General features: G+C 45.4%; 1 protein-coding gene across 6 annotated transcripts in view; it reads left to right on the top strand.

The window, feature by feature from the left end:
• TJP2 (tight junction protein 2) overlaps positions 1–13,092 on the top strand; it is a 111,642-nt gene that overhangs the window by 37,785 nt on the left and 60,765 nt on the right. The window contains exon 1 of one of the 6 annotated variants that reach the window (XM_046663838.1): positions 4,685–4,868. The exons of 4 other annotated variants lie outside the window; for them this stretch is intronic. In XM_046663838.1, the coding sequence (XP_046519794.1) occupies positions 4,809–4,868 (60 nt within the window). In that variant the 5' untranslated portion in view covers positions 4,685–4,808. Of the gene's footprint in view, positions 1–4,684; positions 4,869–13,092 lie in introns of those variants that run through there. One more of the 6 variants, XM_046663835.1, reaches the window with a different exon arrangement.

Below are 13,092 nucleotides of genomic sequence, written 5' to 3'. Positions count from 1 at the left end.
ATGGCTATGTGAAAGCTGGCACTGCGCTTTGAGACACTAAAATGTAGATATCTGGACATATTTGAAAAGCGTCAAATTAGAGGAATAATAGTTTGCCTTTCCACATAATATTAAACTATGGAAACAATTCTGAAGACTGGCAGTCTGCAAATTGCTTATCAGTGAACTAGAGACATAGCATGTTCAAAGGTAAAGCAAGAATCTTTAGTTGCCCAAAAGATGGAAGTGGACCTGAGAGTTTTTCTAGCAGTTTATAATGCATTCATCTTTTAGTCTATGTGATTCTAAGTGCTAAAGGATAGTTTGAAAATAATTCTCTGCCTCTGCAATCTTTATAAATCTTTGACTATTATACTTAAAGTCAACTTTGCTCCATTGTAGTATTGTACTTATAGAACCATTGCAGCTTTGAATGAGGAGTGTCTCAATCAGAAGTCTATTTCTCTATGGGGCTTGGGGGTCCTGTGGGAATATGTGGTGTTAGAAGCAGTTCCATATACAAGTGGGCTCTTCCATATACAAGTTAAGCAGTCCTTTAACTTAGAAACAGGATTGGGAAGCTAGGTAGCTAGTCATGCCCCCTCATACCCTCCCCACCACAAGAATACTTTGACAGACTTTCACAGTGAGCAAGAGTAATGTTAAATAACTAAACGTGAAGGCGTGAGGGGCAGAGCAGAACTTTTGAGGCCTCTCTCCTGCATGTTATTTTAGGGCCTTGTGGGGGCTGCTTGGGGAAGGAGTTCTTTAAGTGAACACGTGTGGTTATTGATATGGTGTTTGGACCAAGAGGGGTGGGAGAGGCCAGGAGAGAAGAGGCGGCTACTGGGAATGGGAGGGAATGCCAGGCCTTTCTCCGGAAAAGTGCCCCTCCCTCGGGCCGCTTTAACTGCTGCCTCAGCACCTAAGGCATACGTGAACCTGAACAGTTCTCGTGCCTTGTTGTTATTTGTTTATGTGCCTTTGTCTTCATCACACTGTGAGCAAGGCCCCCATTACATACTGCCTTCAACTTCTCTGTACCTGCCCCAGGGTACGTGGTAGGCATTCAAGAAATATTTGTTGAAGGAGTGTCTTTATGATTGCAGTCCGCCATTCAGTGTCCAGTTAACCCGTAAACTTTTCAATGTCAGATTCTGTTGCTCCCATTTAACAACACTTCATAACCATATTGCAAATATATGTATGTATATATACACAAGTGTGTGTATGTGTATGTGTATATATGTGTATACGTATATGTGTGTGTGTGTATATATACATGTCCCCTAATCTTAACATTCTTAAGGAAATCTGATTATAAGTGTTTAGTTTATCATATTTATTTGAGGTCTTCTGACCAACTTGTTTCAAAGACCTTATACATTGTCATATATACTGAAAAGTGTTGAAAAACTGTCCATTGCACAAACAATAACTACAATTAAAAAAAAATACAATCCTATCCTTTCATCAAATCATGTGCCCATATGCTTTCCAATTCTTTCATATATTTTTCATAATTTCTTCATTGTCATCATAATAGGTAAGATTTGTGTACTTTTTCGTTGATTATCATATTATTCTCCTTGTTGCTATATAGACTTCCTTATTATAATTTTAAGTGATGCCTTGCTGTGCCCATTCAGTTGATTTAACCGCTGTAATTTAATAGCCCTCTCTCATTGCACATTGATGGTTTCTATCTTGCGTTATTATAAAGAGGCATGCAACAAAGTGCTGCCTCGCCTCCGGGTCACCCACTGTAATCTAACCTCTGTCCCATCTTTCTGTTGCAACAGCTCTGGCCAAGATAAGCAGCGGTCTTCTTCTCGAAGAGCATTTTCCCTTCTTACCTTAATTGGCCTCCAAGCTGCGTGTTATTGGCTTCTCTCCCCTTCTTGAAATTCATTCTTCCCTTGACTTTTTGGACACTCTTCTCCAGAGGGTTTTTTCTTCCCTTCTGGCAGTTCCTCTGTTGTCTCTGATGTGGGCACTCAAGCTTGCCCCCTCTATACTGGCATTCCCAGGGATGGGTCCTATCCTTAATCCTCTCTTGCCTCAGTCTGCTTTGTGTCTGTACCGTCTCATCCTCTCCCATGACTTCAACTTTCTTGATACATTGATGATTCCCGCATCTCTTCCTCCATCCTACATCGCTCAGCCCAAATACTCCTCAATGCCTAGCACAGAGTAGACATAGGGACATCTCCATCTGGACTTCACAGAGTCCTTAAACCCAATGAGTCCGTAACTAAATTCACCATCCTCCCCCAAACCCCTCCCAAGATGTGCTCCCACGCCTGTGTTCTCTATTTTGGTAACCAGCACTGTCAGCTACTTAGTTAAGTAAGCCAGAAATCTAGAGTCACCTTAGACTCACTTCCCTCTTCCTTTCCTCATATCTAATCGAGCAGTCATCCAGCCTGCTGGTTACACTTCCTTAATTTCTTTTGAATAGTCTCTTTTTTTCTGACACTGCCTGACTTCATAGCCACATCATCTCTCACCAGCATGCCTACAAAAATGCATCTTTTGCTGGTCTTGTCATTCTTACGGACACTCCTCCCCCCAACCCCCACCCGCCAAATCCATCTTCCAAGAGGCCAATGGAGTGATCTAAGGCCAATCTAATCCCACTTCCACTGTGTTCACAGTCGAGCACAGCCCCTGCTTGCCTGGGCAGCCTCACCTCCTGACACCTCAACAGCAAGCCTACAGTCCCTTTATTCCTTGTTTTGCCACTTGCTATTTATTCTCTTCACCTGGAAAGCTTTTCCGCCTCTTTCTGTCTCACAAACTCCTTCCTGCCTGTCCTTTAGAATGCGTAAGCAACCCTATCTCTAGAAAGCCTTCTCTGAACCCCATTCCCTTAGTGTGGGTGAGAAACCCCTCCTGAAAGCCCTAGAATACCCTGAGCCTGCCAGCAGTCTCAGCACTTACACAGTTTCTTATTATTTCCTGATTTTCTACTGCAATAGACTGAGCTCCCTGAGGGGAGAGCCTAAGTCTTTTATCAGAGGGTTCTGGCTTGACAGAAGGTGTTCAGTAATTACTTGTTGGATGGAAGTTCTTTGGAGAAACAAATTCTAGGAGTGGGTTCAAATGTGCAACCCCACTTGTGAAAAAGATGTACTATAAATTGCTTCTCCAAAGAGTTGTATTGATTTATACTGCCACCAGCAATGCTAGTGTATCACGTTTTTCAACAACTATTTATTGAGTGTTACTATATGTCAGGCATTGTGCTAGAAGGATAGGATTTCTACTATGTAAGTATTTCATCATTTGGAGCAGTGTAGTCCAACAGAACTTTCTGTGATGATGGAAATATTTTATAGCAACGCTGCCCAAAAGGTAGCTATTATCCACATGTAGCTACTGACCGAGCGCTAGAAATGGGACTGAATTTTTCTCTTCCTTTAATTTTGATTTAAATTTAAATGTATTAAGTACCTGCATGTAGCAAGTGGTTATCATATTGGACAGCGGAAACTCTAGAGAGAAAAAGGAGATCACTTAGCATTGCTACATTCTGGGTTCCGTCCTTTTTAAATGCTTACTGGGCGAAGCTCAGTTCACAGATGCTGTCATTGTTATTATTAGGCAACACCACCCAACCTGGGAAACAAAATCAGTGCTTAGGTCAGGCGAGTAACACCTTGCACCAGGAATACAACGGAAACACCTAAGTCTGGAGACTTGAGGGAAGTGGGAAATGTTAGGCACAGCCCTTTTTATTCAGAGGCGTGCACTTACCTACTGCAAAGGAGACCAGAAGCCTAACACTTTCAGAGAGGCATCTGCTGGACTTGTTTTTCCACATAAACTGCCAAACTTGTTTTGATTAGGCAGGAAGTGAAGCAACTTTTCTGGCAGAGAGTCCGGCATCTGTATCTTGTCAGCGGCTCGGGCCAGACCTCTTCACCTTTTCCCTTCAACTTGTGAGCCTAGGCCGTTTTGCTTTTCCAGTTAAGGGAAGAGCAGGGTGCACCGCACTTTTCTCTTACAACGCGGTTTCCTTACATTTCACACCCAACGTTATATTTTCAATCAGTGTACTTGTTTTGATTCTCCAAATAATTTACATGCTCTAAAATAAGGAAGCTTTTCTTTATCTGGCACAGAGAAATGTGGGGTACAGTGCCGTGTACGTGTTGGCTGGCCGGGCAGGCTTCCAGGCAGGGCAGAAAACTTTGAGGTTTCCCCTTTGCAGACAAGAGGCTCTGCAAATCTCTCCAAAAAGTGCTGGTACAAAAAGCGTTCGCATCCTCCCATTGGATGCGCACGCGACCTCACGGGAAGAAGCCGCGGACCCGCAGGCTCGCGTCCGCACTTGCAACTCGTGGCGCTGTCCCGGGCGCGCGCTCGGAGCCGGACCTGCTGGCCCCAGCGCGCGTCGCGGAGCGAACCATTGGGCCGGCCGGGGGGGGGGGGGGGGGGGGCCCGGCGGGGGGGCCGCGGGAGGCTGGGGCCTCGGGGTCCCTCTGCCGCCGCCGCCGCCCCCCCTCCGCCCCTGGCCGGAAGTCGCGCGGGACCCGGGGGCGGCGGGGGCGCGGCGCTGGCGGGCCCTCCTCCCGGGCGGCGCGGGGGTGGTAGCGGCCCATTTGAGAGTTTCCTGGGCCGCGGCCCGCGGAGAGGCGCTGTGGCCGGCGGGGGGCGGGCCCACGCCGGCGCCGCGGGAGGAGGGACAAAGGGGTGGGTCCCCGCGGGCCGGCGCTCCCGCAGACCTGGCGGCAGGTCCGAGGACTGACCAGCCTCGCGGAGGAGGAGGAAGGAAGAGGAGCAGGGCGCCGGTCCCGCGCGCCCACACCGGACCCGCGCCCGAGATGCCGGTGGGAGGAGATCGCGGGTTTCCACCCCGGCGGGAGCTGTCAGGTTGGCTCCGTGTAAGTTCCCTCTTGAGTCCGCTCCTTTGGGAGCAGGGTCGCGAGGAGTGAGGGTGGGAGCGCATGGTGGCCTTCCCTGAGGTGCTCTGGGTAGCTGGGATTCTACCCGGAGGTGGGGCTGAGGGCAGGGGGTAGGTTTCACCGGAGGGGGATGGTGGCTCGTGGCCTCCAGGGCTCCTGGATCCTTTTCTCTGCTCCCTAGAGTCACTTGGGTTTCAGGTTAAGCCGCGAGTAGGGAGAACTGTCTTGAACCCTGTTCGGAATCTCTGCTACGCTGGAGGCATCTCGTTGTGCCTCTCTGTCGCCTGCTGTATGCCTTTGTGTTTTCTTTCTCTGCTTAATGCAGAGTTACGGACGTGTGTGCTTGAGACAGACTGACAACTTGAGACAACTTGAGACAGACTGACACCAGATTCTCGTTTTCCCTTTGAATCAGCTGCCTCTGCAATAGTATAAGTAAAACTTATTTTCAGTAGGGAATGGAGACGGGGTTGGGGAAGAAGTTAGGAAAAAGCAGTGATGAATGCTTTCTCCTCTGGTGTTATCTTACCTGTCGCGGGTGCCTTTTACGTTTTCATTTGTCAAGTTTCCGCTTTTACACTGCGGTGTAAGTTACAAATATTCAGGGTTTGGACTAAAGGGTTTTAGCATTCTTGAAATGTGGACGGCTTGGGAGTGAATACTCCGGGGCTTAGTAATGGAATACAGCCTCCCACCTCTATTTTAGCGTCAGTTCTTAGGCGGCGCTGCTTTCCTGGCAGCTGTCTGGCCTGAGTGATGGTTGTGGTTTCGCAGGAGCTCCCAGCGGAGACTCAGCCAGTCATAGAAACTGCCCTGCGATTGCAGCCCCTCTGTCCGCTTGGGGAATCCTAGCAGAGAAGGAGAGAGGCCCTTTTCTTCAAATCTTAAGGTGTGGTGACAGTTACTTTGGGAGAACAGGTCCGTCTTTGTCAGGGTCGTTCCTGGGAGAGACATCAGTGAATAATGTCTACACGCTCCGCTCACCTGGGAGGAGAGGTTCAAAGTGAGGAGTTAGTAGGAGTAATTGCGTTTGTAGTGAAGTGCCATTTAATGTCCTGTCCAAGAGAATGAAATTTGATTATTCAATAAGTTTTCGTGAACAGTTTCACTTCCGTGTGGGGAATACAAATGGTTAGAGCGTGCCTCTGCCGCACAGTCTTATTGGGGAAGCCTGCAAATAATTAAGACCGATGAGTTCCAATTAGACATATGGACAGGATGCTGTAGCTTCCCCTCTCTGGGGAGGTGAGAGAAGAGGATGCTTTACTAAGGCAACAGAGGCTTTTTAGGTGTTTCTTGAGCGTTTTCAGATCGGTTGCCAGAGATTGATGAAGGGATGTTTTTTCCCCCTGAAGTGCTGTTGGCACCCTTTTCAGGACCCTGCAGCTAATAGCTTAACCAGCAGCCACTTGTGCCGGTCACTGTGCGGAGACACGAGATGAGGGAGACTCATTTCTGCCTTTAGGAGTCTGTTAGGTCTGAACATTTTAGACTGTGTTTTGGAGACTCTGCAGACTCTCTGCAGGGATTCTTGGGGCTGAGGGAGGGAGTGTGCAATACAGAAACACAGCAAAGGGTGGGGTTGTCCTGGAAGCACTCCCTTCAGGGGCTCTTGCTGGGAAGAAAGTGTAAGCCGGTATGGAAGATGGGGCTCATAGCGCGTCCACCTCAGGGGGTTGAGCGAGGACTGAAAGAAGTGACGTGCGGTGCTTGGCATGTAGTGGGTGCTAAGTAAACAGTAACTAATAACATGAAGCAAAACTGGTGCTGAAAACTAAGCGCTGGGTCCTGGGGTTGGTAAGGGACGTGGGATCTAGAAGTACAGGCAGGAGGTGCCAGGTAGATGTCAAGGCAGGAGCTAAGGGAAAGAGAAAGAGTTGCTCACACTCTCTGGAAAGACTTCGAATGCCAGTAAGAGAAGCTCAAAACAGAAGGTTATAGAAATCTCTAATGTATTAATCACTTGACTTTTCCTACAAAGATGTGAGCCTGTTTCCCAGTAAACACTCCCCTCCACCCCCTGCACAGGGAATATGACTATTTTTGAGGCCCTCATATGCTAAGACCAATTAATTTTTACGTCACCCCCTGGGGAATTCCATTTGCAAGGACTTCTGCCTACTTTTGTTTAACTTTTGATCTGGTTTCTTGTACACTGATAAAAGGTCGCAGCCAACCATTTATTTTCTGCAGAAGAGCCTGAGAATGCAGGGAGCCCATAAAATTCTTACAGGGACTTTTGAGTTTAGCAAGGTTTTCTTTCCTGAAGGTTTTCTTCTGAGCAGGCAGATAAGTTCTTGAAACTAGGCGGGGCCCCTTCAGTCCTGTGTACTGTAGTTTTAAAAAGTCACCGGGAGTGGCATGAGGTGTGGGAGTGGTGGGGGTGGGGTGAAGAATTAGGAAGGCTTAGTAATCACTGCTGAAACTGTCAACAGACTTCTACCAAGAATATGAGCCATCAGGGAATTCCTTGTCTAATCCCTAAAATAAATCCCACAAAGGAGTGTGGTCACAGATTCATTTATCCAGGTCGAGAGCTGACTCCCTATAAAATGCCTCATTGATTAGACTGCAGGAATAATTAGGAGGCCAGCAGTTGCTGGCCAGAATGGACCAGCCAGCCTTGGTGTTGAGGGGCATTTTCCATGGAAAGTTGGGTGAGCGGGCAGACTGATTATCTTAGATATTTCACTGAGTTAGTTTCTTGATCCTAAACCCAAGGGTCAGGGTCAGAAACAGACTCAGAGGTCAGATTTCCACCTAAATCAATGTTTATGTGAACTTTTTTAAGGTTAAAAAAGAAATCTTCCCTAAAACTCTTTAGGGCCTACTTCACCCCCACAGGAATTTTTGTGATGACCTTTGTTAGTAGAAGCCCATATAGCTAGCAAATTTTTGAGGGCCTGAAGTGGTGTTCCCATTCAAATGTCAATGGAGAAAAGTTATGGGTCCCAACATGGGTATTGGCAATAACTAGTTCCGGTTTTGAAGGTCCCCTAGGAAAGCCGTCGATGAAGCTTGCGGGCCACCCACATCATCCAGTGACAGGCAGAATTCTGAGTCACAAAGTGCCTGCTCCCGCTTTCTCAACTTGATTAGGAAACGCTCTTCTTAGAACGTGGCGACTGCCTGGCAGAGCCGAGGAAAGCCTGCACGGGCCTTCCCATGAAGGTGACGGTTTCATTTTGGTATTTAAAGGACTAGTGCTGCCACTATCCAGCCGGCCATGGCCCCCAAAGCTTCATCAGCCTCAGTAATCTCTGAGCTCAGAAGAGAGACTAGGGGCTGTCCTGTTGAAAAGGTACCTAATAAGTTAGCTAAACATTTTCTCTGCCTTTTTTGCTGTCCCCAAGGAGTGCTGTACAGGTAGATAACAGGTGGCACACGGAGGGCTATATACTATTTTTCGATTACTGTGCATGAATGTTGTTCCTTAGGAATGAAAAACATAAAGGCAGCCACCAAACTTCATTTATTTCATGGATGGATGGCTTAGAATGAGGCAAAAATAAGTATCAAGTAAAACAGTGAGTTTAAGAAAAATAGTAAATTATTGGGATGAGCAGTATGAAAATAAGGCAGAAATTGTGAATGTAGCTCTTGAAATCTGAGATTTAGGAAATACTACTTAAATGATGAGTGTGACATTTATTATGGAAAGCTAGCCATGCCTTGACCACACCTTCAGGAAAGTCGGACACAGAATGGCCCAGAAAAGGCAAGAACGTCGGATTTGATGGACTTTGTGCCTTAACATGTGCATCTTGCTCTTGTCCACCCCGCTTTCTTATCTCTTATTGCAAACAGTGTTTGTGAAGCTATTTCATGTGTGGCCCAATTCTCATTCCTTTCTCTGCTTCTCACAAGCCATTCTGCAATTTTTTTTTTTTTTGAGGAAGATTAGCCCTGAGCTAATATCTGCTGCCAATCCTCCTCCTTTTCCTGAGGAAGACTGGCCCTGAGCTAACATCCATGCCCATCTTCCTCTACTTTATATGTGGGACACCTACCACAGCATGGTGTGCCAAGCAGTGCCATGTCCACACCCGGGATCGGAACCGGCGAACCCTGGGCCACTGAAGCAGAACGTGTGCACTTAACCACTGCGCCACCAGGCGGGTCCCCATTCTGCAATTTTTAAGGTCTGTTGGTATGATATTTGTGATGTGATAGAGTGAAGAGGGAGGGAATATTTCGGCACTACTGAGGGACATCGCTTGTCATCGAGTACATTTCGCTCATGGTCCATTGGTGCTCCAGAATGGAGAGAGCCAAGTGGCCTTACACGTGAATGCATTTAGCTTTTTAAAAAGTGTTTCAAAAGGGGGCCAATTAGAGAAATTTTTTTTTTCATGTAGCTTATACTGGGCTGTAAATAGGCTTTAACCAGGATTCTCATAGGAACTGGAAGTCTTGAGGTAGAAAAAAAAGTAACCCTCTCATGACCTAGCAAAATGAGCAATTGACGTTCACGTTGATGGTAGGTAAATAAAAGCAGAACAGAAAACACTTTCAGAGAGCAAAATCGCTAATTGTGTGTCTGTGCACACCGTTTATGAGAAATCCTAAGCCTTCAATTAGTCACTTGTACTTTAGTCACTTTAAATCACTACAGATATTTGTTTAGTGCCTCTGCCAGATGGTTAAAGTTAAATCTGGTCTTTAACCTTAAAACATAATGCAGGGGTCTGACCCTGCGGCCGAGTGGGTAAAGTTCCCCGAGGTCTGCTTTGGTGGCTCGAGTTCGCCGATTCGGATCCCAGTGCACACCTACTCCACTCATCAGCCATGCTGTGGAGGCGTCCCACTTACAAAGTGGAGGAAGATTGGCACAGAGGTTAGCTCAGGGTGAATCTTCCTCGCCAAAAAAAAGAAAAGAAAAAAACCCCATAATGCAGCTTTCCTTAGTCACTTATACACTATTGTACATTGCAGACCATAGCAATATACATTTTTGTAATAATGTTTAATTTTCAGACTAATATTTAGCCTAGTTAGAATACTCATGGGTTATAGTTTCTATTTATATTTCTCTTCTCCCAACATGGTATGTGTGTAGGGGGAGGTTTAGGGGCTGGCGGAATGATAGTGGAGGTGAAAGCATACTTTTGATAGATCCTTCGTGGATATAATATTTGTCTGTGTTTTAAGAAACTGGACTCACCAGGAAACTTCAAATTATAATGTTAATTATGGCAGAGATCTCATGTCACATCCTTGAATACAAATGTTTACTAAATTTTACCTATATGCATATGTAAACACGAACTTAAGAATTCAGAATTAATATGGTAATTATTATTTCTATTGTAGGCTTTAATCAGCCATATGAAATATATGCATTATATTCACAAGAAAAATGGTATCATCTTTCGAAACTTTAATTATAGTTTGCCTCATCTGATAGGCACCCTGCATAAGCATGGGGCTAAATATATTGTTATATATTTATAGTTAGTGACAAGTCAGAGGTGTTTGGAGGGAATATATATAATACATTGTGGGAGAGAATTATTGGGATAGTTAATCTTGCTGGTAGGTAACCGTTAATAGGCTGTACTTAATACATAATGATTAAAATCCAATTATATCTTTGCCGTTGTATTAGAGAAAGCTTTGATAGAGAAGAGAGAACACTGCAGATCCCCTAGATTTTGTCACTTGAGTTGAAGGTGAACCGGGGAAATAATGCTTTCTAGTCATCAGTGGGAATTTACTGAAGTCTCCTAGAACCTTTGTTTTTCCGAGGAGGAAATAATCTTCCGAATGTAGCTGCTTGTTTCTGTTGGTTGAGAGGCATTTATCATCAGAGTTTTAAAGGAAGTGTTTCCAGTTCTAGGTTGTGGGATTTCTTTTATGCCCTATGTAGCAGCGTGCATCTGAGACCCCCCCCCCCCCCCCCCGAGTGGGTGGAACTCTTGGATGGGGAGGGGGTGTAATGTATGCTGTGAGAGGTGACTGGCCCATTCTCAATCTGTGGAAGACTGTTCCCAAGTATATCTGGCAAAGCAGAATGACATTATTTGAGGAAACTAATTTAGCAAAACTAACCATTTCTCTTTTTGAAAAGAATGAAGGAACTTCCTGGTGAACTCATTTTTAGAAGCCGAGTTCCTCCCTTACCCTTCTGCACTCAGGCTGAATCAATTGCCCTCTTGGCTGTGATTGGTCACTGTGCTCATGCCAGTATTTATTGGAGCCCTTCTCACGTCTGCCACATGCCAGTCACTTCCCCTCAGTCACTTCCCATCAGCCGTGAGCCCCTCCCTGGTCTGAGTCATCTTGGTCACCCCAAAACTGACAGGGCACCAAACATGTCCACTAAGTATTTACCATATAGAGCCAACTTGATTTGGGGAAGGCCTGTTGCATAAACTAGTAAGAATTGAAGACCCATTGAGAATTTGGAAGACTGGATTCCTGACATTTATATAGTGAGTGGATGATAGCTTTGTAAGAAAAAAATTGTAGAAGTATGTACAGACTATTTCCGTAGCAGCGTATAAGCTGTACTGCTAATCACCTGGGGGACTTTAGCTAAAGCATGGAATTCTGGTTCTCAGTTTCTTTGTAGGAAAGTGAGTAGTTACACTGATGGTCTCTGCAGTCTTCTGCAGTGCTTAAGATTCTAAGTGTTGGGGTATAAAGACTAGAGAACATTCTGAATAATTTCCGTTCATTCTTTTCTTGAATTGCTTCCATGCTCTTTAAACAGCTTTTGTGTTTTTTCTTTCTGTTTTTTTCTTTTAAAAAGAGATCCAGTGGATTCTCTCTGAGAGGCATTTTTCTAAGACAAACTGAGAGCCCAAGAGTGGCTACAGTTGTTTAGTTCATGAAGTGATGGAAAGATCTGTTACTCAGTGCAGCTTAAATAATGTACCAGCACAATGTGTGCTGGATTCTCTTCCTTACTCTGCAGCCCAAGCCAGCAACCGAAACCCTTTGCAGAGCTCCGTGGGAATCACTTTCTCTTTCCTCTTCCTCTCCACCCTTCCCAGTAAAAGCTGCATACTGGGAGCCTCCAACACCCCCTTCTTTTCCCATGGACTTCTCTCCCGGGGACTGCCTTGCCTGTAGCAGCAGCATGGAAGATAAGGCAGGCCTGTGGTTGGGAGCCCTTTCTGGTTTGTTCTTCGTAAATGCGCTGAAGATGAGCCTCCTGGTTACTCTTGCAAGACCTCTTGCTCACTGACTAATGTGAAATCACTCACTGTCATCCGAATTCAGCGTCCCTTCAGGCACATCTGAGGTTTTCCGCGGAACTGCAGGCTGAGTACTTTGCCTCCCTTGGGATGGTCTGTTTAGTGTCTGGGTGAGTTTTAAGAGGGGAGAGAGATTTGTGGCATCCTAGACACCCATTGAAATTTTCCAGAAATGGAACTGGAGACATTTGTGCTTTTCCCTCTGGTGTTACTGTTAGTCTAAAAACAGGCAAGTGGTGGCACGTTGAAATGAAGAGGCACTGAGTTCATTTTGAGATCGGTGGCCTTCTTTCTAGCAGACCCTAAATTCGAATTTTAATCAAAGGTCAGGGAAAAATATTGGGTCTACTTACGCTGCTTAAGCATACAGTTTTTAGATGTCTTTACTGAAGAGTCAGGAAGAGGCAGGAAAGGTAGACTCAATTTACCAAAGAACTGAGGTTAAAAAATTTGCCTGAAACTGAGAAAATTTTTTCCCATAGAAACAGTGTCTGTCCTCCCAAACCTGCTTACTCATAACGATGCTTTTTCTAGGTTATTATTTTTGTGGTGTTTTTATGGAAATACAAAGTATAATTTACATACAATAAAATGCACAGATCTCAAGTGGAGAGCTTGGTAAAGTTTTTTTATTTTGCTAAAACACATATAACAGAAGAGCCACCATTTTAACCATTTTAAAGTGTAGAGTTCAGTGGCATTTCACACATTCACAATGTTGTGCAACCACCACCACTGTCTAGATCCAGAGCTAATGGACTTTTACAGGAATGCATTCACCTGTGTGATTACCACCTAGGTCAAAAAACAGAACTTTCCATCATTCCAGAAGGTTCTCTCTTGCCACTTCTTCTGACTGTTACCACCCCACCCACAAGGCCGCCTTTCTTCTGACTTCTCTCACCAGGGAATAGTTTTGCTTGACCTTGAGATGATCCATATAAATGAAATCAACATTTTGTGTCTGGCTTCTTTCACTCAACGTTACCTCTGTGAGATTC

This window comes from Equus quagga, chromosome 6 (genome assembly GCF_021613505.1).
Source record: "Equus quagga isolate Etosha38 chromosome 6, UCLA_HA_Equagga_1.0, whole genome shotgun sequence".
Taxonomy (NCBI): Eukaryota; Metazoa; Chordata; class Mammalia; order Perissodactyla; family Equidae; genus Equus; species Equus quagga.
Note: the sequence above shows the minus strand (reverse complement) of the source record. Positions and strands in the feature narration are given on the sequence as shown.